This window comes from Cupressus sempervirens, chromosome 4 (genome assembly GCF_028749045.1).
Source record: "Cupressus sempervirens isolate cs-2001-9-10 chromosome 4, ASM2874904v1, whole genome shotgun sequence".
Lineage (NCBI taxonomy): Eukaryota > Viridiplantae > Streptophyta > Pinopsida > Cupressales > Cupressaceae > Cupressus > Cupressus sempervirens.
The window spans coordinates 663,589,999-663,614,117 of record NC_143121.1 but is presented as its reverse complement, the minus strand read 5'-3'; the positions used below and the strand labels follow the sequence as shown (position 1 = coordinate 663,614,117).

At 36.7% G+C, this 24,119-nt stretch overlaps 1 protein-coding gene across 4 annotated transcripts in view; it reads right to left on the bottom strand.

Moving 5' to 3' along the window:
- LOC149563007 (AT-rich interactive domain-containing protein 3-like) overlaps positions 1-24,119 on the bottom strand; it is a 78,545-nt gene that overhangs the window by 27,269 nt on the left and 27,157 nt on the right. For 2 of the 4 annotated variants that reach the window (XM_089826446.1, XM_089826445.1), the window contains 7 exons: positions 7,764-7,809; positions 3,672-3,812; positions 2,937-3,059; positions 2,750-2,801; positions 2,599-2,674; positions 2,403-2,469; positions 586-636 (listed from right to left, as the gene is read on the bottom strand). In XM_089826446.1, coding sequence (XP_089682572.1) covers positions 586-636; positions 2,403-2,469; positions 2,599-2,674; positions 2,750-2,801; positions 2,937-3,059; positions 3,672-3,812; positions 7,764-7,809 — 556 coding nt within the window. The remainder of the gene's footprint in view (positions 1-585; positions 637-2,402; positions 2,470-2,598; positions 2,675-2,749; positions 2,802-2,936; positions 3,060-3,671; positions 3,813-7,763; positions 7,810-24,119) is intronic. The other 2 variants (XM_089826447.1, XM_089826448.1) reach the window with 1 other exon arrangement.

The following is a 24,119-nucleotide window of genomic DNA, read 5'->3' as shown; positions in this document are numbered from 1 at the left end:
TGTATTAGCATGCATAATTTACATTTCTTGGCACTAGTACATTATTTCTTCAAGCAATAAAGCCTAAAATGTTTATAATAAAAAAGTCTTCCATGTATTCACCAATCTTCAATTTCTCCCTCCCCGCAAAAGATATTCAACTCAATTAAGTTAAATCCATATGCCACATAGATTCAATGCAAATAAATACCAGTATAAATATGATTAAGTTGACTAGGAATACAGAAGCAACTTGAAACATATAAATAATTTATTTATGTTAAAGAGAAAATATAGATAGCTATACCAGTTAGCATATATTTTTAGAGCAGAATTTTTTTGCAGAATATGCCTTGTGTAATTACTCAAAAAGGATAGATGCCCAAAGAGAACCACTCATAAAAGAAGCAAATATAATAAAAATGCATCTTTCCATAGTCTTCGCTGGTTCAAGAATGTTGAGTGTTGATATCATTGCATATATTTGTATTTGAATGCATTCCACAAGCACTACTCCACATTGATTTGCGGGCATTTCCAGCTACAGTGTACAATACATGTGATCAAAAGTTATAAGAAAATGTGCAGGCAAGAATGTAACTGTACCTCTTCGCGGAGCAAGCCTGGCACTAGAGCATAGACCTCAAAGCAGTCTCTCTGTTCAAAATTAAAGTAAACCACATTCTCAATACAACCACTATAGTGTTACAAATAAAAACTGAACAGTATCAAACATATTTCCTTTTTGTATCCATCAGTCACAATCACCACACATACATGTAATGCATGTCACTATATTTAAGTGTGCACACAAGTGCAGGTTACAAACATACAAACACCCCCACAAACATGCAGGATATTACTAATTTGACACCTTTAATTTTCAAATAAATCTTCCCAACCATTAGTTTTTAAGACCAGATTAGGAATCATTCTATTATTAGCAAGATACATTGTACTAAGATGGTAAAAAAGTTGCTAAATTTTGTAATCTTAATCTAACATGCTCGTTAACCACTCACCTTTCAGTTAAAAGACTCAAAAAGAAACCAGCATGTTTTGATACAAGAAGAAAAGCATCAGATTCTAGGAGGAAACGAGGACACCAATCAAAAAGCAAATGGGAGAACTTCCCACAATAACAAATATGATTAACACCAGATGAAGATGATGATAATTTTGATGCAGCCACTAGGATAGCAGCTGCAAAGCCCCTAGTGCCTGCAGCTTTTATTTTTGCATCAGCATAGTGCCATTTTAATTTCGACTGGAATACCTGAATCAATGCAATTAGGCAATATTACCAGGTTCTTCAGTATTGCCCCTTCATTGGTGATGGTCCAGTTTTTGTAGTAATTTGGTCTGGCAAGGCCTTGGGAGATTTGGCCAAAGCACCTTGGGCACCCTGTGGATTGGAGGACCCACAAGGTACCCACAGTGCCTGGGTAGAACCTGGGCGGTCATTATCTATTTTGATGCTTTCATCGTAAGCCATCATTTTTTAATCCATGTTTTCTTAATATTTAATGAACTTTTAATTCTTATTCCCTTACTTGTGATTCTCAGTCATATTTCAAAGCGAAATTTCATTTTTGTTTCATTCTGAGTTACTTCCTGAAGAAATTATCTAATCTTTGAAGAAAATTTCCTTATTCCAATCTACATTTCTTTGGAAATGTGCAGAGCACTGCATAACAAGTTCATTATTGATTTCAGTTTTCTGATCTCATCTTTACTCTCAACTAGCACTAAAATTTAATGTCAATATGCTTTATTTTGAACGGAACTTCTAGGAAAAAGTGTAATATGTTTCACATCCTTCTCATTTTTGCCTTTCCTCATAAATCAATTTAGGAGGCATGACCAGTCCAGAAGAGGGTTCCCAGACAATAATGGATAAGTCCTTTCAATGCGAAAAGTGTTTTCAGAGATCAATACAATGTTGGATGTTTAAATAATAGAATTTTTTGTCATTTTGATCTTATCACATTTATATCATAGTGGACTGTGAAAATTCAAGCCTGCATGTGATTTACAGTTGTATTGAGTATACCATATTACTGTTTCTTTATGTGTGTGTGAGTATATATCAACCCATACATGTACATGAACCCAACAACAGTAACTGTATCCATACCAGGGCCAGTAACTTCGGGAAAAAAAAATAAGAATGCAATGTATACAATGTTTGATCTTTCGATAAAAGATAATTTTGGTTCAACTTTCATGTGAATTGATCTTCGCTTTTATCATATCTTCTTACAGTTTCCTTCAATTTTTCATGCCAAGTTTTAGCCAATTGCAGTTCCCTCTTCCCATTTTTTAAAATTATGCTCTACACACAAGCATTTATGTCAGTCCGCACATAGATATACATAAAGACACCCATCTATGTGTCACTTCCATCTTTAAATAATACTCACAGTTTTGTGCACATTGACCTTCACCCAATCTGCTTGAGGTCCAACATCCACAACCATTGCATCCATTCTGCCAACAATGCAAACCAACCATAAACGTTCAGTTTGTATTAAATGCTTTAAAATGTCATCAATTGATGAACTAATACAAAACTCAATTTTACAGCATTATTCAGATTTAGGAAAAGCATTTGCTAACTGAGGATTTGCTCCTTTTGTACGCGCAACTTTTACAGCTCGCTCTAAAGATGATGTTTTCTTTCTTTTCAGCATTCCTGCCACAGCAACAGAATGTTGAGCTTGCATAAGAAATTAGTTTTAATAGAAGGCAAATTACTTATAAATCATACCAATACTCTTCAGTTGCTTCTCACGTTTTGTCAGAGAAACTGAGTTTTTATCCTGCAATTCATCATTCTGTAGTATTAGCACTAACACCTAGTAAAACAAATAAATATTTTTTTTTTTAAACATTGCAAACAGTTCCAGCACCATTTCTTTAACATGCACCATACAACATTATAGAATCTCCATTACCTTAACAATAGGATCACCGACCTCACCATTACTCAAGAGTCGCTGTGAATGCCACCCCTGCATAGCACGAGCTGCTGCATCCCTTCTGGCTCTTCCTGAGCCTGAAGCTTGTGTAGCACAAGGCTGCACAGCCAGGTCAAAACCAAGAAGAGGCAAATCAGAATAAAACAAAAGCATATTTGAAGATATATTGTGTTCTTTAGTTAAACAAGTACTTTAGCTAGCAAATTTTCTATACGTAAGCTTATCCTAAGCATATGTCGATCAACATCAACTTTTACTATTGAAGACATTGCTACCATTTTCTTCAGTTTATATTTTCCTTAATATGTAATAAATATTGCATTGACATTGCAATAGCCTAATTAGCATACATGACTTTCATGTTAGTTTTTTGGGGAAAAAGGGATAAAAACCAAAGAGAAATAATTTTATTTGAAGAAACCACCCACCTGCATGCAATATTTCGCCATTCTTAATCCTAATCAAGTTTGCACCTATTTCTCGGATATATGCAAAATTTAGAATCGAGTATTTTATATTAACCAGTGGTTTCTAAGAGACCTTTGAACCTTATAAGGTCTTAAATCTGGGTCATTGCATTAGCAGTGAGCACATGGACCCATCAAACTATCCCCATTTGAAGCTCATCTCAATTTCTTATTATAGTATTACAATGCTGCTCAAAAATTTATGATGGCTAAAACGAAAAAATTAGTTTATAAGATCATTAACCTGGCTTTCACCCCCTACAGTAAGTAGAACATCTGTTTGGGCATTGTTATCCATGGAAATCCCTCCATTGCTATTGCTATTGCCGTTGCCATTGCCACCAATACTATTACCAAACTTGAACCTTTCATACTCAAGAAGAGCCTGCAATAAAAGAACCCATTTTAGTAACCACTGCTTAAGAATTTCCCCACAAAAGACGGTTGATATGCAACCCCATAATTAATTAAACTTTGGATGCTCCGATCAAGTCCACAAATTTACATCACATTAAGTTTTGCCTTCAAATGGAAAAAAATGACAAAGTGCCTCAGCACAATAAAATCAAAATCAAAATCTGACAGGACATCAAGGGATGGTTACTAAAAATATATATTGCAGCATTTAAAAGATAAGTTGTGATTGAAATAAAAAACATACTCTGAAAAATCATCACTATAACAATGTACATAATTTTAGCCAATGAATGGGCAGGTCTGGGATCATCGTTCTGTTGGTGTGTTTGTTGACATTGTTTTGGGAAAAACCTATTGAAGGGAGGTCAAAATGTAATTTTGATTGTATTTCAAAAGGGTAACCGTGAACCTTGAAGAGCAGGATTTACCATCCGAGATTCAAAATGGTGATCTTATTTGCTTGCGGGGGAAACTATTATTGGATGGAAATAACAATGTTGCTGAAAGAGATGCGGCTTTACTAGCAATACAAACAGCAAAAAAGCTAGGTGTTAAGACACTACATATGGAAGGGGATTCACAAATCATTGCTAATGCAATTACCACAGGTGAAATGGATGCATGGCACCTTTACAATTACATTAACCAAATTATTGCAGAATTAACCTTGTTGGAGGAATTCAAATTGAAACATGTAAGAAGGCAAGGAAATAAAGCAGCCATCAAACTGTGAAATTGGGCTTCAACTCTCGACATGCATGAATTTGTACTTGAGGATTTCCAAGACATAAGGATGGATGTAGGAAATCATCTGTAATAACTCAAATCTCTTTTTGGCTACAAACAACTGCAACCAATTAATGTGGCATGTAGGCGATGGCAAAGATGTGATTGGAGTACAAAGTGGAGTTTGTTGTGAGTGCCAAGTAATCACTGACGATCAGATTGATAATTATGGGAAATGTTTGGTTTGTGTGTCTGCAAGAACAAATTTGGTAAGAGTTTTTTTTGGGCATTTCATTCTCATTGCTAAAGTTCTCTGCTATTGTAAGAGATGGAAACCTCATGCACTCTCACTTGCACCAAGCACTAGAACCCATTTTCTAGACATAGCAAGAAATTAAAGTTGGACAAAATCTTTGATTTTATAGATAACAAGCTTACAGAGAGTGTTTCAATTATACTGGGGGAAATGGTCAACCGAGTTGAGAATCCCCAAAGGACTAACACTGATGTCTACTCCATGATCATGGCCTGTGCAATGCAGCTGGGCGAACACAAAGCCATCATCAAGCTAATTATGGAAACAATTGTTCCCCGGGAGGCAATAGGAGGTCTTGAGAAGATTTGGCAAAATCTATTCCAGGATTAGATATAAATTTGGTAGACAAACAGAGCGGCCTTCCAAAAAATTGAGGGCATGAAGTACATGCCCTTTGTGTGGTTTTTTGATGAAAGGCTCGGAACCAAAAGGTTTAGAGAGGCCAGGAAAGGTTGGTTTGCTTTGGAATTGGTGGTTATGATCCATTTCCTTGATGCATTTGAAAGAATGAAATGTAATGTCGAATGGACTGAAGAGGATGAACTCAAATGCCACAAGAAACTCAAACAAAGTACGGAGGTCATAATGGTGAGGACTTCCCAGAAGCAAGAATCAATGCTTTGTTGCGGAAACTAGTTAATGGAACGAGCACAGGGTTGGCACTAATGATGGTCGACAATTTCCACTGGTATCCTGCTTCTCTTTCTTCTTCTAATCCAGGGTTTTTGGTTGGTTTGATGTTTCTGCATACATGTTTCTAGCTCTTTAGACCAAACAGAGATTGACCACCTTGCATTTCTGGTTGGGCATGGCAAATGCCAATTTTTTTGTGATTTGAAATTTGAAATTATGCTTTGGCTGTCATTGGTGCACTGGACCAAGTTTGGTCCCCGAAAAATGGCTCTTTCGGTTTGTTTCAATGGTGGGTGGCCACTGACCTGCATTTTGGTTTGGTTAAGTGTTTTATGGAAGGTGTAACTGGTGGGTTAGCATTTTTAGGAAGTGTTTGGCTGCATTTACTGCAGATTTGAAGCAGACTTTCCAGTTTTGTGTTGATAAACTTTGTCAAATTATGACTGTTATTATGTAATGTAAATGCAATGTGGGCAATCTGTGGGGTTTGGGCATTCACCCTGCATATTTGTTGTGAAGAACAAATTGCAACCTCTGCAAATTTTGACAAACGTGGATATGAGGTTAGGGTTTTCCAGAAAATTCTGCTCGTGTAATTTGAAGTTATAATGGGTGATTTGGTGACAGGTCTTGGGGGTTTTTTGAGGGATTACAGCACTTGAACTATTTTGTAAAAGCTCTTTATTTTATTAATAAAACTAAAAAATTGTTACTGAGAAACAAAACAATAAGTATAATCTTTAATAGATTAAGTAATAATATAATGATTTAATTAAGGTTAGTCTTAACAAAAAGGTAAGAGGCATCATGAAGAGTTATGACTATTAGAGAAAAAGAGTATAGTCTAACAGTTTGAGAATAAAACCCCTCTAGAACTGAAATTGAAGGATAAAAGTTATTGATTTCCCTTGCCAAGCTAGTGGACAAAAACCCCTACCTTGGACAAAAATTAAAAACATTTCAAAGATATTTGTATAAAAGGAGACAACTGCAAATTTGAAAGAAGAATTACAGAAGAGGCTAAAAGATAAGTTTTCTATTTACAGAGATAAATTAAAAACCTTAAATCCAAACTATATAATCAAAAATTATAATTTTTAAGATAAAATTATGTTTGTAATTAATAATTGGAAATTTATAATTAACCATGAAATCTATATTGTGATTTATTATTTATTTTAGGAAAAGGAAGGAATTTTAAATGAGATTTTCCATACAGGCACGCAGCAACTACCAAGAGAGCCACTACTCATGGTGTTTTATTCAACCCATTGGCCCACATCAATATAAAATGGGGAAAAATTTGATGTCTTTGGCTCCTTTGTAGAGGCGCATCTGCAATCCTCTTTTCACACCAATACACTGTCTCAGTAACCATCCTTTGCTTTGCAATCTGCACTCAGCTAATGTGCTCGGGTATTCTTCAGGTGTTGGAATGGATGAGCTTCCAGGTTAATAAGAACAACCAACCAAACAATGTGACAAAGATGGTCTTTGGAAGACATTAAATGTAGATAAATGAAGTTTTTGCTTGATGAAGTTGGAAAAATACAAAATTTCCATATCGGTAAAGCATATTCCAAACAAAATTGACAAGAAAGACACTACTACATTTACAAGAATGCAAGCCTATGAGGAAAAAAAAATCAATAGAGGTTGACATAAATAATCAAATGAAAGGCAACGATGTGCCATATCGAAATAATAAAACCTTGCATAGTAATTTTCTACTAAAGAAAAAATATAATTCTACATGCAAAAGTCACGACCTTTTCTTAGGTGAGTCTAGAAGATTCTATGCTGTTTGTGTTATTCACAAATTAGTACTTAGCTTCTAAAAATAGAGTATTAAAACCTAAGGCACATTGATACACTTAGAAACATGTAACCACAGTACACTTGACATATTAAAAGTTAAAACATACAGCTAACATGGCATAAAATGAATGTCTTGCCATATATGAACAGGAAACTGAAATTAAATAGCACGTATTTTTGTTTCTTTTCTCTTTTTTTGTTGTCTGATGAGGACATGGGTTGGGGGAGCACAGGTCAGTTTGTAGGAAAGGGATGATACTGGGAGAGAAAAAGACACACAGAGATATGAAATATTCCAACACAACCCACCTGGAAAACAATTCAATATAGCCATTTAAATGTTAGTCTATTTGAATATAGTCCACTAACAAATCCAGAGAAACCTTCTTACATTAAGAATAGATAATATTTGAATGCCAACATCACCTTCTCATAGAAACCTCGAAATGACCAGGAAACTGTTGTGCAAGTTCTGTCCAAAAGAAAATGCAACTCAATTATTTGTCTGAAATTACTATTCTCATAAATTTTACATATCCAAGGATTTTTACAACTTCATCAAGTAAGAAACTTCATAACTCATAAATTTTGTTTACAATTTCAAAAAATTCTACAAAAAAGAAACAAAATAAACATCTTTTTACATTAAGCTATAAGAATTTCTCATTCGTAGAATCTTAATTGTAATGAAGACCAGGCAATCAATAGCCAACTAATGACCTACAATAAGATTTTAACTGCTATCACACGAAATCAAAGAGACATTCCAAAGATCAAAGAAACATAAAATGCCTTAGGAATATTTTAGTGTTACCAGAGAGCATGTCCCCAGCATACTTTGACCCATCCTCGAAGCAGGGTAGTCCTCAAAACTGGGGAAAATGTCCCTTAGTTGTCACATACTATTAATGTTTAAGTTTTGATAATTTGTTTGACTTCAACTCTCATGTAAACTCTCAATTTAAATTATGAATTGTAAGGTTTCACTAAGGACGTCTCGAACAATTTGATAAAATATTATGCATGGTGAATGGGTGACCCCAGAGCATGGCTGGTTTAAGTTAAATTTTGATGGTGCCTCTAGAGGCAACCCAGGAAGTGCTGGTATAGGATGCTGTATCCATAACTGGGATGATAAAATCAGTACTAGGTTGGCAAAGCCAATAGGGATAATGACCAAAAATATAGTAGAATTCTCAGCCCTGCTGGAAGGGCTTAAAGAATGTTGCCTACTAGGTATCACTATTGAGAACCTGGAAATAGAAGCGAATTCTTCCATAGTTATAAATGCTACTAGAAAAGGGTCACCCCCCGATTGGAAGTTGGATGAATTTATGCAAGACGCTAATTATCTTCTAAGTCGGTTTAAACACTTATCAGCTAACCATGTTTACAGAGAAGGGAATAGAATTGCGGATCAATTAGCAAATTGAGGTGTGTAGAAGGGGAAAGAATTGGGGTTGGTTAGCTCAGTAGGCCATTTGATCATTATTAGGTTTTTCTAAAAAGTTTAGGTTATAGGCCGATTCTTAGACAAGATCCTTCTTTCCTATGTGCAATCCTCTTTAGGGATGGTATATGGAGTATATTTAGTAATTCGTTCTTCCAGTAGATATAAGGTTTTATATTCATACTAGCAGCTCCCTAGGTTTGTTTATATATTCCACGAAAAGATTATATCTGTTTAGTTAGATTTTGCTTTTATTATAGGACTCCTTTTTAAGAAGGAAGGATGGGTTTAGACAAAGTTTTTATATCTGAAGCATTAGAAGATTAGTATTTCTCTGGTAGGTTCATGTGGGAAGCCTCTTCTCTTATATATGAGTGCTTTAAGGTTGGATTTGTACAGTTCGGGTCAGAAAGGATCCCCACAGCCTAGAAATCCTCTGTTCCTAAATACTATTTTATTCTTCTTTCGGATAGATAACTAGTGGGAAGTGTTATGGGTTTTAACTACCCAGGTATTAGTAGTCCTGTGCAGCAGAAGCTTTGTATTTACCTAACAAACTAGATTATGTGTAGCAAGGATGAGCTGTAGTACATTATTTTCATTAGGTCTCTTCATCTTTTAGTTATTTGTCTGGAGTCTTGACAGCTCATTAATAGGTCCACCTAGCATATGCTAAGGTTCTTTGTTTCTTTAGAATTTTTAAGGTCCCACTTACTCATCCGTGTCACCCTGCCCTTTCACATTTCCCTGATTGAATCTTTTCACTTCCTCTTCCTGTTTGTTTCAGTTCCCCCTTCTTCTTAGATTGTGGTATTTATATGGCCCTTTCATCTCCTTATTTGATCAGATTGCCTTCCTTTTTTCAGGTTTTCCCTGTGCTTTGTTTATCTATCTATGTCTACCCCAATTAAGCTCAGGGGACCAAAAATACCAAGTGGTCTTTGACAAGACAATTACTGGGCAAAGGTTGAGAAGCACTATGTTAGCTTCCCATTTCCTGGTTGTAAGATAACAACTATGATAAATACAGGGTTAATTCCTACATTCCAGTCATGTTTTTAGCCTCAACTCTACAAGTAGACCCGGACAAGGTAGCAATTGAACTTTTATGCAGAATTGTGTTTAAGGGAATTTATTTTAAATATCTAGAAATGGTTATCAACAACATCAGAAGTGATTTGATGATCTCCAAGCCAAAATTCTATAACCAGCAATTAGTAGGTGGAAGGCTAATGCCCACTTTTACAAATATGGAGGTGGAGGATCTCAACTCTTTTCTCAGCTGGATGCCAACTATTAGAAGAAACTTGAATTTTCTCTTCTTTTTTCAACATATTCAAGCTCCTCCAGTGCCTAACTGGATAGACACATTCATCATAGAAAACCGTATCGGAGCATGGGAATGGGAATCGGACTACTTCATTAATGATGAAACTATGGAACTCTCTATTATTAGCACTGCTGTAGAATCGGATTCAATATAATTATCATGTATTCATTCCTGTCCATTGTATTTCAATAAGATGCTCTTACGTAATAAAGCAAAAGTTTGGATTGTGCCTCTTTGATTGTTTTATAATCAATAAAATATGACAGTAAGAAAAAGTTATTGCTATGGAATCTGTGGAATTACAGCCTATGAAATCTGTTCGATTTAATCATCTCATTTAACTATCTTTTTGAATCGGAGGTGTCCTGTCTATCTCATTATTTGTGCGGGACATGTGATTGTTATTCAAATTATTTAATCGGCTTATTCCCATCAAGTGAGAAAAAAATCTTGCACTTAGTCCTCAGTTAGATAGGTTTCTTATGTTATCGGTCAAGTTGGGTGTGGCAGTCTCAAAGTTTCTTATTTATGTTCACCACCTTTTATGTATCTCAATTTTTTTCTTTTCTATACCATATATCTTCCTTTGGGGTACATAGTTTTTAGAGATCCATCCTATGTTAGTTTTTAGAGATCCATCCTATGTTAGCAATGTCCAGGTTACGAGCCCTTCTTTCTATCTCTCACCACTTTGTTCCTTATTAATAAAAGGAGGTGACGATATCATTACCTACTGTCAACAATGTACTCATTTTAGTTTAAGCCCTTTGTGTCCTTTGGTTGCACCAAATAAATCTCTGAAGGTGGGTTATTTAATATCATGCAGTTCTTTAGTAGATGTCTCTGATATAGGTCTTGGTTAGCATCTCTAGTTTAAGTCTGTTAATAGCTCCAATGAACACCCCAATAAGAAAGAAGTTTGGCAAGAGGGAAATGTCTTTCTGGGGAGAAATCACAGTTCTCAGGCTAAGAAAAATGATGAAGGTTCACAATGGGGCAGTTCTTATGGTGGTTGGTGAGGAATTCTTCAAGCTGGAGGATAGACCGAAAAGGAACACCAATATAGTGGCTAAGTTTGCAGCCACAATTCAGCATGTAGATGTAGACAAGGCGGCATTTTCAGAGCTTTGCAAAAAAATCTTCAAAGGTTTTCTGTTAACAGAGCTAGATTTAGTGCTGGAAAATACTGATGGAATGAGTATGGGATTGTTGACAGAGCCCCAATGGTCTACCCTATCCTTTCCATTAAGAATCTTAGGGCTTTCTGGGAAAGGAAGAGATCAAATGTAACTCGATGTTTGAGCTGGCTCTCACAAAGACGCACTTCTGTGTCGAATGGAAGGGTATGGACTGGTTCTTAGAAAAAGAGGGTATTATGGCCAAGGAGGAAATTTGGCTAGGTATAGTAAAGCTTTTTGGGCTTGTCCATAGTATAAGTCCTGCTGTTTAATTGTTATAGTATGATATTTTAGCTAGAAGTCCTAGGTAAGTTTTTGGCTTTCTACGCCTGTTTACAACTATTCTATTATTAAGGCTCTCTTATGTAATTATATACTCTGTTCAGAAGACCTACTGTTAACTCTGAATAGTAAATATGGTAATTTAGTGATACGATGTTCTTTGTTTTCTCCGTTAATAACTTCATCTCTCTATGGATAAAGATAAGGAATGCAATATAGATGGTATGGTTACTAATTTTATGTAAAAGAACCCTAAGTAGGCACTTATTGTTTATGGATTATGGAGATCTCAGATTTATTTGTTAGTAATTATCTCTTCCGACTCCACATTAAGTTGGCCATGTTAGTATAAAATTATAAATATTATGGTCTCTTGGCTTGTTATGTTTAATATCTATGACCAGCAAAATCTATTTTCATAGGTAGATGAATAGCTTGGGGCTCCCCATTCTTTATATTTTCTGAAAGAAGAGAAAAGTTTTTGTTTTTTGAGATTCTTGACTCACTATGTTTATTTGGTTATAGCTTTTAAAATCGCTCTGATGGTCTTATTTTCTCTGTATTAGTATTCAAACATGCTCAGATACACTATGGAAGAATCAAACTCATGAATTTCTTCGAAGCAACCCACTTTTCCGAAATAGATAAATTTGAAGGCTTTAAGATGGTTTTGCTCGGCCTCTGGTTTTATTTGGCAGAGAGATATAGGGTTTCTTAAATGGCTCTTTTTGAAATTTTTGGAATGCTGATTCAATAATTCTTTTACTTTTCTTTCCTTTTATAGTGATTTCTACAGGGCATTAGGATCTTTCTTCTTTAGAAAGTTTTGGACCCTAATCTAGTTTAGAATAGATCTAATTGCCTTTCTTAGCATAATTTTAAGACCAGAATTCTTCGAGGATTATAGGTCTCTTTCCTTTCTCTTTTCGATCTATTTGTTGATTTTGTTCTCTCTCCTTCATCTCTGTAGTTTTCAGCAATCTTTAAGTCTCTTAAGGTTAGCTATTCTTTTCTTCAGTTTAGATATGCAGAGGAGCTGTTAATGTGGAGTATCGTATTTCCTGCGCTTTTTAGGAGTTGGCTTTTGATGGTAGGATATTTGTTAGTCTTTTCTTTATGTCAATCCTCTTCCCCACTTTTGCTTTTCTTCTCTGTTTATAAATATTTATTTATTCACACATACACACATACACAGATTAATTTTTTCTTTTCAAGTCTTTCGGTTGTTCTTAGATCCTTTTTTTTCCCTCTTAATGGCTCTGGTTTGGTTGCCCCTCCTATTTAGTTTGCCCCCATAGCTGTGAAGCTCTAGGTAGCCTCGTGTACTCGTAGTACCCTCATCTTATTAGATTTAGGGTTCATTGTTTTAAGGTTTAGAACTTTTTGTTATATTTAGTCCCAAGAGAATCTTTTTTTATTCCAGGAAAACTTTTTTGCAATTTTTTCGTTATCTTTTATAGCTCTATTTTTTTGCAGCCAGTATATCTCTTCAGTAGGCATTTAGGGCTTTCATTGTAACTCCATTTAGGAATAAGTTTGGAATTTATCATCTCGCAAATGCACAATATATTTGGGTTTTGTGCCCTCGGTGGGGATGGTTTAGCTCTGGATGGACCAAGTAGCTTTTATGTACTACTATCTAAGTGGTTTTTGGTTCTCAATATCTATGTAGAGTAGTAATATCACTCAAGTTCACAGATACAAAATAACACAATTGATATACACATGCATCAAACATAAGAATGTACCAATAATACCACAATCCAGTAGGCAAGGAAATGATTTCTTTGTTAATACTAGAAAACCCACACCCATACATTGACAATCATCCAAGTTCTTATAGAAGGGTCGGTTGGTTGGAAACCAATCGACACATTTCCTTAACACCTAACTACCCAACCCAATAACAAGTACTAACATAATAGTTACTATACTCCGACTACATCTATCCCCCCAAAAAAGAAGTCGTCTTCCAGACAACTGCTGAACATCCTTGTGGTTGGATCAGCTTCCTTTATCTTGTAAGCTTCCTCCATGGCCACTTTTTCTACTTTCCATTGATGAGAGGTGGCAGCTACAACCTACCAATGCTTTTTCTACCCTTTGTCTTCTTGCCCTTTCCCTTTGCCATCTCCCTTATTGCTTCTTCTTTAACTACCTATATGTGCCACCTATACCAATCGTTCCTATGATGTGAATACTTGTAACCAACTTCCATAGGATGTCCGGGTTGCCGTACAGATTTTTCAGGTACTAGGAATGTCTGTGTTTGTTGTACCTCTGTCTACCATTGCAGTCGTACCTCCGTCTAGGGTCTTCCAGACTGTTGTCGTATTGGTGTCTTCCCTTGCCGTACGAAACTCCCTCATACACACTCTTGTCATACGGCTGAAAGTCTTGGACTGTGATGCTGTACAAATGTGAATGATTGTAGTACGGACACTAAACGTCCTCGTATACACCTTTGTCGTACGTGTACAAATGAGAAGCTTTCACCTTGACACTGTACAAATGTAAGTTGTGGCTGTCGTACTTCCTCTGATTTCTGTACGTGGTAATGTTGTACTCCTTGTTCCCGTCCGTGGTGACACCATACTCCTCTCCCCATACAAAATTTATGCGTTGATGTCATACTTTCAATGGCCCCCGTACAAAATTGCTTTGGTGTCCAACTGCCGTACTGCTTACTTTGGCACCCCTCTATTTTGTTCATATGGCTATTTGTACATCTAATCTTTCCTCTCGTCCAGCCGTCATAGCAATCTCTACAACTTCTTCCTCTCGGCCACATTGCAATTTCCTGGATGTCTTCTCTGGCACTCCCTTCTCTGTCACTCCGGGTACTATTTTGGAAAGTGTTTTGCAACTTCGTTTTTTTATAAGGACTTGGTTCGATTTTTTCTCTTATTGCCACTTTATTCAAAGTAGATAACTTTACAGCCCCATTCTCTTTATATTTCATGTACTCCTGGGGGTACCTTCCTTCCAGCTGAGAGTCTTGTATTTATAACATATTACATTCTGTGTGAAAAACTTCATAGTCTCCCATTTGCTAGTGGAATAATCCATTAAGGGAATTTGTGTCGTCGTCTGAGCATTCCCCTAGTCTGAGCACCCCTTCCTCATCAAGTTCCATCCCTTCATAGTTTTCTCCTTTAGAGTCTAATGCCAAGTCCTAACTTACTGACTAGTTCCTGAGATCTATGATGTACTTCCTTCCCTCCGATTCAATAGAGAGGGTATTCCATTTCCAATTGTGATTGCCCTTTGCCACTACTAGCCATCCTCTCCCTAATAAAGCATCATATCCTTTCTTTTCCAGGGTAATAACCACAAAGTCTAGAACAAATTGTTGGGTTCCTATTATTACCTTTTTCCCTATCAAAGTGCCAATCGGTTTGATGCCATGCGGGTCTGCTCCTACAAGCTGGAACGTCGGCGGCCACAAGGTAGGTTTCCCAATCGCCTTCCAAGTATCTTCTGATAGGACATTCATCCCGAAACCTCCATCAATTATCATGTTTGAGAGTTTGTACCCCATGATCTCCATTTCTACCACTGTTGGCGCTCTCCCTAGTCCTATTGTAAATAAGGTATTTTCTTCCTTTTCCACGGAAGATTCTTCTTTTTCTACCTGTTCTACTGCTTCTGGTTTCGCTTGTTCCACTGTTTCTAGTTCCACTTGAGGATCCTGTTGAATTAGCACTGTTCCCTGTGTCAATGCAACTTGTAACTGGGGTAGAGTGTCCAGTAACTCCCCAGTGGAGACCAGAATGGTAGTTTCTAATACTTTCCTTATGATGTTGGGTACCCCCTTGCTCATAAGGGTCTTGGCAGGCTTAGCTATTGTTTCCCCTATCGACTCATTTTGGATGTTCCACTTTGCCTCCTCAAATCTTGCTTTTTCCATAGTCACCTTCGGGTACACGACTTTCTTAGCTTGCATCCTTGTTATTGCAAGTATCTCACTTTCTGATCCTGCAATATCCAGTGTGTTCACACCTTTTTGCCTTGGGCAATTCGCATCCTCATGATTGCCAGGCCCACACATTTGCAGAGCATTCCTCCATTTTGTCCCCCTCTATTTTGACATTCTCAAGCAAAATAGCCCCATTCATTGCATCTTCGGCATTGGATCATGGGTTGTCCTCGACAATCATATTGGATTGCCTATTGAGGTGTGTTCGTGTTGCTATTGTTATTACTACTATTGGCACTACCTCTTCGGTTATTCTTGTACCCCCTGGTGAAGCTTCTGTATTATTGTTCTTTGGGGGAGTTGCTGGTGGTGTAGACTGTTCTCCAGTAAACAGTATCTGGGCGTTCCTTGTTTTTAGGTTATAAGGGCAGTCTTTGATTGCATGACCCCCTATCTAGCAAATCTCACAAAACATCTTTCTCGAGCATGCTCCTTTGGTATGACCCTCTTTTTTGTAGTCTATACAACATAGGTCTTTACCTTCCTTCTTCTCATCCTTAGTTCTGGCTACTTCCTTCATTAGCTGTTTGAGGTCCTTCCTCAAGGCTTGGATCGTTTTCAACTCTTCCTCACTCTCCTCCGAACTCTCACTAAAGCTTCCATGTTGTCTCCTCTTGGAGGTTTTATTTTCACTTTGAATGTCCATGGCACGCATACAAGCATCTCCAAAAGTGGATGGTGGGACTATCTTCATTTTTTTCTTAAGGACAGGGTGAGGCCTTCAATAAACCATCTTTTCTTTAACCCGTCTGCAAGCTTATTGTCCAATTTGTTGATGAGCTCCTTCAGTCGCCTAGTATAAGCCTTCACCAATTCCTTCTTGTCTTGCCTGGTGTTATAGATTTCTGTGACAATTTCATCATCATCTCTTAACAATTTGAATTCCTCCTCAAATGCTCCACGTAGCTTATCCCAAGTGTTCTTGCTAGCATCCAAGTCTGCATACCAATCTATGGCAATCCCTCTTAATGTGGCAAGAATTGCCTTCAACCATTCATTACTATCATTCTCCTCGTTCGTTTGCCATATAGTTATACAGGATTTGCAATGCGAGCAGGGTCCTCTAATCCATCCCCCGTAAATTTAGGCAATTTTTGTTTATCTAATGCCATTCTCTTTCCTTGTTGCCTCCTTCCCAATAGAACCCCTCCTCCCAAGGGAACACCACCACCGGATGGAACCCCACTTCTCGATGGAACACCCCTTCACCCCTTCCTAATGGAATGCCACTTCCCGCTAGAACTCCACTTCCTGATGGAACTTTACTTCCGAATGGAAACCCACTTCCCGATGGAACACCACTTCCCATTGGAACTCTACTTCCTGATGGAACTTTACTTCCCGATGGAACACCACTTCCTGATGGGACACCACTTCCCAATGGACTAGACTCTTGACTATTTATCTCCTCCTGATGGAATTCTTGTTGTGTAGGGGTTTCTGGGTTTCTGCACCCGAACTGTCTTCCTAGTGTTTCTAAAATAACCAAATTGGCTAGTTCCTCAATGGTATGTTCAATCCACCCTTCCTAACTTCAGTGGGAATCCTCTTGTGTTCTCAAGTTACGGCGTCTCTCTTCTTGCTGCTGGAGACGTAAGGTTCTTAGGGCGACTTCCTCCTCGATTTCGTCCTCTGGTGCTATCCTCCGGTATTTATTTGGAATCAGGGGCATGAAATAATTCAGTGCATATCTCCCTTTCTTGGCTTATTGGGTTCCTTTAATTTGTGATGCCACATCCTCCTCCCGATAAACTGTTGAAGAACTTGTTGCCTTCTTCGTTCCCTCTCCATCTGTGCTCTTTCGTCCTCAATATATACTAAGTTCCTTGCTAAAAGCCGAGGAATCTGTCCTAGGAGATCATGCACCGCCGCTAGCACGGAGAGTTCGTCACGTACCGTGCTCTCAAGAACCATCCTCTCACAGGCTTCCCTTTGCACGTACTATTTTACCGCAACTTCCCACGCTGTCACCAGGTCGCGTGTCAACTGATCCTCCATAGTTATTTCCTCCTCTCTGTCGCTGTTAGTAATTTGGATGCAAGGTATGAATGGTCTTCCCATTAGCCCATCTTGTCTGGTAAAATACCTCCAGATCCGAACTTAGGCAACGGCGCCAAAAATGTAGAGTGGTAATATTACTCAAGTTCACAGATACAAAATAACACAATTGATATACACATGCATAAAACATAGAATGTACTAGTAATACCACAATCCAATAGGCAAGGAAATGATTTCTTTATTAATACTAGAAAACCCACACCCGTACATTGACAATCATCCAAGTTCTTATAGAAGGGTCAATTGGTTGGAAACCAACTGACGCAATTCCTTACCACCTAACTACCCAACCCGATAACAAGTTCTAACATAATAGTTACTATACTCCGACTACAATCTCTTTTCGTTAGCACAGGTTTCCTCTAGATTTAATCACTCTACTATTTTCTTCTTGCTCTTTCTTTTTTCGTGGTTTCTAGCCTTTGTACTTTTTCTCCTTTGCCCCTTTTATTTTCTTAAGCTTTGTAGTGACCTTAGAAGAGATCATTTTCTCCTCCCAGCTCTTTCCTACCGCCGCCCATTCAAGCTGGGATATGTATGAAAATTGAGATCTTAATATAAGCTTGGCCATTTGGTCATTTACCAATCAAAATAAATAAAATAAAAAAGCCAAATAATGAATAAGATTTTAAATGCTATCACCAGAAATTAAAGACAAATTCCAAAGATCAAAGAAACATAAAATGCCTTCAAAAAATTTTAGTGTTACCAGAGAGCATGTCACCAGAATAATTTGACCCATCTTGGAAACAAGGTCGACCTGAGACCCAAGAAAAATGCTCCTTAGTTGTCCAATACTATTAATGTTTAAGTTTTGATATAAAAAATTGACTTCAACTCTCATGTGAATTCTCAATTTAAAGTATTCGACACAAACATTGTATTGTGATATTGTTATAAGGATCTAATTGTGTGGTTTTTTGAGTCAAACTCATTGATTCATGTTTCAAGAGAAGTGATTCATACGAATCCATCTCTCATGACAATAAATGGAACACTTAGTACTCATTGGATCTAGAAGATGGTCACAGAGGTGAAGCATCGAGACTTCCTAGGAGGTCATCCATCCCAATACTACTCCAGCTTGAACACGCTCAACTAAGGAGTTTTCTCCATTGTTAAACCCACTCTGCTTGCAACCCCATTTGCAAAACCTTCACTAAGTGTTGTGCCTTATGAACCATTCATTAGAAAGTCCCTTGAGCTCATCAATTGATAAGTTAGAGATATTTTTCCTACTTAAGGTTCTATAATATAAGCACACTTCATCCATGTTTTAAAATGAATATTTAAATTCCATGTATATTTAAAATAAGTTATATGACCAACCCCTTTGTCATCCCCATAAAACAGTAGAAAATTTTTTTAAAATCCATCCAAAAAATGTAGCATTAGTAGCATGTACACACTACTATGGTTTACAGAGCCTTCTCCTTTGAAAAGAAAGACCAATAAATCTATTGAACTAGTAAGTATGTAATGAATGTGTGTATTTGGTACTAAATCATAAAATCTATCACACAAATCTGAACCAAGCAACTTGATTTTTCATTTTAAGATCAAATAATCAGGGTATAAGGGAGATACATTCCCATAAAAGACATGCATCTTCATCCCCTATAGCATCCCCATGACCCATGTCTAGCAAGGGGAATGCAACAACTATTCCCTTGCCCCATTAATTTTGCCGTATGTGTTCCCAAACTGCCTCCTGATTAGGCTCTGCATTCTGGGCACATATGGGCAGTTCCCAAGACGTGTGACATCCCTTGAGCATCCTAGGGATTCCAGACTTTGAACTATACCTCTTTCTGCACTAAAAAGATTGTTAAGTGTTTTTCTTTTCAAAAATATGTTTAAAAAGGTGTGGCAGTAACAGCCAACCCAAACCAACCACCCATTTGCATCTCCTATTTACCAGAATCCATTTGCAATTATGCAATTTACCAATTTGCAATTGCTGCTGTGAATATGAACAAAACACCAGTCATTGTAAACATTTCTCATCATTAAGTGCAATCAATCATTGCCAAGTAAGCTACTTCACCATTGTTGAAATAGCTATCTTTTTTTTGAGTTAAATGTCTTGGGAATTCTTTTTCTTTTTTACATTTTTTCCAGTTTGCTCTTACATTTTTATTTATAGATCAAAGAGATAAGCAAGAGTGAGAGTCAATGAAGTGTACTTGCTTTTAGGAGTACCTTGGAGCTGAAGTAAGCTACAATCAGCATGGCTAAAATAGCTAACGTTTTATTTTGTCAAATGTCTTCGGAAATCTTTTTGTTTTTCCTTTTTCAGTTTGCTCTTATATTTCTATTTATAAATCAAAGTGATAGGCATGAAGTGATTGTCAATGAAGTGTATATGATTTCAAAATCTACAGACTCTAGCCACAAATTGATGTGGGGAATGTGCAGCGAGGACAAGTTAAAGTTTATCCAATGACCTCAACTATAAACCTCCTAATTAGGCTCTGCATTCTGAATCATATGGCAATTCCCAAGGCGTGTGACATCCCTTGACCATCCTAGAGAAATCCAGACTTAGAACTCTACCTCTTTCTGCACTATAAAACATTTTGCTTTTAAAAATATGTTTGAAAAAGTGTCAGGGACAACCAACCCAACCAACCACTCATTTGCAAATCCTATTGACCAGAAACAATTGCAATTATGCAATTTGCACTCACTGCTGTGAATGAGAAGGACAAACCAACCATTGTAAACAATTCTCTTCATTGATTGTAATTGTTACATCCCATATTTTATTTTAATGGATAAAGTTCTATATGGCCGTTGAGGTTTCATGTGAATTGGAAATGGTTGGTTAAATTGGTTATTTGTTATGATTTCATGTAAATTGGAAATGATTGGTTAAGATGTTTATTTGTTATGATTATATAAACTGCATTAGAATGTATTGGAAGTGTACTTTCACCATGTTATTTTTCCTTGCAGGTGCACAACAAAACGGGGGAATATTGACAGCAAGGAAATAGGGCACAAGCACCAACCTGCACCGAGTTTGTTAGGTATTCGTCTAAACCACTTTGGCAAGGCAAAAAGCAAACTAGGGCAGACTAAATAATACCAAGTGACCTCTATGAGCTGCCTAGGTCATCTAATCTAAAAAGATATATAGTCATATGAATGATAAATGAAAGTTAAAATTGTTACCTTTAAATTGGAAACCAAATGTTCTGCATTATCTGATGTCAGATGTATTGCACTATTTAAGTAATACCCATAGTATTTATGCGTATTTGTACATTTGGAATATACATATATAATATACATACTTATAATTTTAATAAACGTATATGTAATAGACAAATAATACGTACAAGTATACATAAGTATTATAAGTATTAATTATATAATAATATGGGTAAATTTCAATTTCCATATCAATTTAATTTTAAAATTCAAGAAAGTCCATCAGCGTTTTATAAATCTTTTATTATTTAGGCCATTCAATTTTTTTCCAATATTGCATTGCCATCAGCCAAGATTGTAACGGAAGTTGCATGTCTCCACCACCCTTAATTGATGCAAAACATAACTCCACCTTGCTCTTTTCATTTTCCAATGATGGCAGAGCAAAAAGCATGTATCATTCTCACAAGTCGCAAGCTCTTCTTCTCACCCCCGCAAGAAGTATTCTACTCACCAATTGCAATTGAATCAAAAGGATCGGCCATTGTTCATTAGCTAGTCACACCTCCATCTTTTAAAAGCTGTGTCTGCACTTTTTGTTCATTACAATTTATCTTGCCAATACAGAAACTGCATGTTGGCGATCATTGCTCTTTGACTGAGTTGATTTGGAAGCATGAGATTTACAAATCAAGATTTCTTTATTTATTTTATTTAACTTCCTTGTTAATGATCAATAGCTTATCATCCTAGTATAAGACAGTCCAGTCGGACCTTAGTTGAAATATGTAAAATATGTGTGTACCAGGTTGGAATTGATATATTGGTCGTGTCATGAGCACTCATAGGCTGATAATAAGCCTCCATTATACAACATTATTCCGAAGTTTATTATCATGACAAGAGGAATCAATTGAACATGTCATTTGTGCTTCCAAATATAGTGACATCAAATGCATGTCCCTGAGATTGTGTATGCCTATCCTTGGCTGAAAATGTAGCTGGCACATAAAAATCATAATCTTTCTTTCCCTCTCTCTCAATTTTGAAGGCAAAAGATATTATTTTAATAATTAAACAATATATAATGTAAGCTGGAAAGTTACACCGGAGATCATCAAGGATAGCCAAGAATGGTTGAGATGAGTGGTATAGTCCATATGAATTGGACAAGTTGATAAACCTGTAGAAAATAGAAAGATGTTTCATAATTATAAAGAATTACAAAAAAAAATGAAATTAGTAAATCTAGTCATGTCATAGTGTGGATCGGGTATTAGATATGTCTATCAAGTCGAGCGGTGGGTGATCGGGCACATAGTGTCCTTTGGAAATCCCTAGCTAGGGTAGGTTAAGTGGCGCATGATGACCAGAGATCTAAGAGAGAACTCATAGTCGGATGGATAGTTTGTTGGGAGTTACCCGTAATCTAGCCAGCTACGTAGTTGACAACTCTAACACTAGGATGCTCAGGTGGCAAGATGAGATGGTGTACATGTGCCTTGTGCAGGATTGGGCCATTCTCAGTAGAGACAGAGTGGGGATTACACTAGGTCCATAGTTCGGAGGTTAAGCCTCTACCAATGCTATCCTCTCTTCCAAATGCCTAGACTTGCACAAAACAGATCTGTTCCTACTTCTTTTGACATGGTGTAATCTAAACCTTGATATTAATCTATTATTTCATTCAGTAGCATCTTTATTTGAGTTCAACTATATAACTTGTGCAATTACTTTCCTGTTCATATGCAATGGTAGTTAGAATTTGAAGTTAGATTTATCTTACTTATCATGTGTAAAATAATTAGTTAATCTAATCTGATCGTTCTTATTAGGTTATCAAAAGATACTTAAATGTTTCAATTAGTAGTTAAGATCCTATCATGAGAATGCAGTTAAACAGTTAATTTTTGTTAATCTTTTCATGTGAATGGGCAGCTAGCTTTACTTCTATTCAATAAAAGAAAGAGTATTTAAGGATTTAAGTCTTTAGAAATTTTAGTTGTTATATATGGTATCAAAGCTCTGGGTTTGACACTGAACCTTGGGTTCACCATTGACTTAAAACTAAAACAGAAATGTTTGAATGAGAGCAAGATGACAACCCAAATAATGCCTCGAAAGAAACCTCGTCACCAGGTTTATATCTTTATAATTAACAACATGCCTAAATTAGATTACTCATTCTACACCATGCCTAGAGATGATGAAACATTAGCCCATGCCTTAATCAGAATCAAAAAGGAAAGAGTCGAATGGACTCCTGCCAAGGAGACGATCATGAGAAATAAAATTATCCAAGTTTGGAATTCAAAGCAAACTGATCCAATTATGATGTATCATGCACCTTGTATCGAGCAGAACAAGCCCAAGGAAGGGAACGGACACAATACCCAAGGATAAGGTATCCAATTTCCTTGAAGAGCAATGTTTGAAATTTTGTACACACAGTACTGGGTAAATTTTCTAATGAATGTAGTTGCAATTACAACAGAAATCCATTGTTTTATTTTGAATTGAAAATGGAAATCAATAAAGAAAGTGTTGAGCACAAATGATACTGTTTATTTACTTATTCTTATTTTTACTTCTTTAGCAACCAACTTAAAAGGGAAAGCGATGGGTGAAACCAACTCTATTTCAGGAAAACTTATTCAAAAGCAATGGCAAACAATGAAAACAACAACCGAGCACATAATGAGATATCTGAGGAGGGTAACTCACGAGGTTCTATGGACCAACTTGTACAAGTACTACTTGATACCCAAGCTAGAATGAAGCAAATGGAAAAAAGAATGAATGATCTAGTAAATCAACTAGGGCAAGGGCATGAAGACACCCAATCCTCACCCCTTTCCAAAACTATACCAGAACCATCTGCTCATAGTGAGCAAGAGAATAGGCCAAATCCAACTCAGCTGAAAATTCAAAAGAGGAATCAGATAGCCTCCAAAGTTTTCAAGATCTGAGCCTGGAGAAGTCGTTGAGGCATGGTTAACTGAGATGGTTTTCAAATTAGGAGTTTTTGTGAAACCTTGAAAGTCGTTTGGGGAATTTACCAACTTACTAGAGAAGCTTCTACCTAATGGGAGAATAGTAAAATGAAGTTGAATCTTAAGACCACCAACGTTACTTGGGACAAGTTTGTCACAACCTTTAAGAACAGATGGTTACACCAATCCTTCTACGACCAAAAAGTGTTGGATTTTCAAAACCTTAAACAAGGTGGCTTTCTGGGGAATGGATACTGAGAAAAGTTCACTCAACTTCAAAAGTAAGTTCGTGCTTGCCAGGAAGACAAAAACCCAAGGTTAGGAAGATCATCATGGGGTTGAATAACAGAATT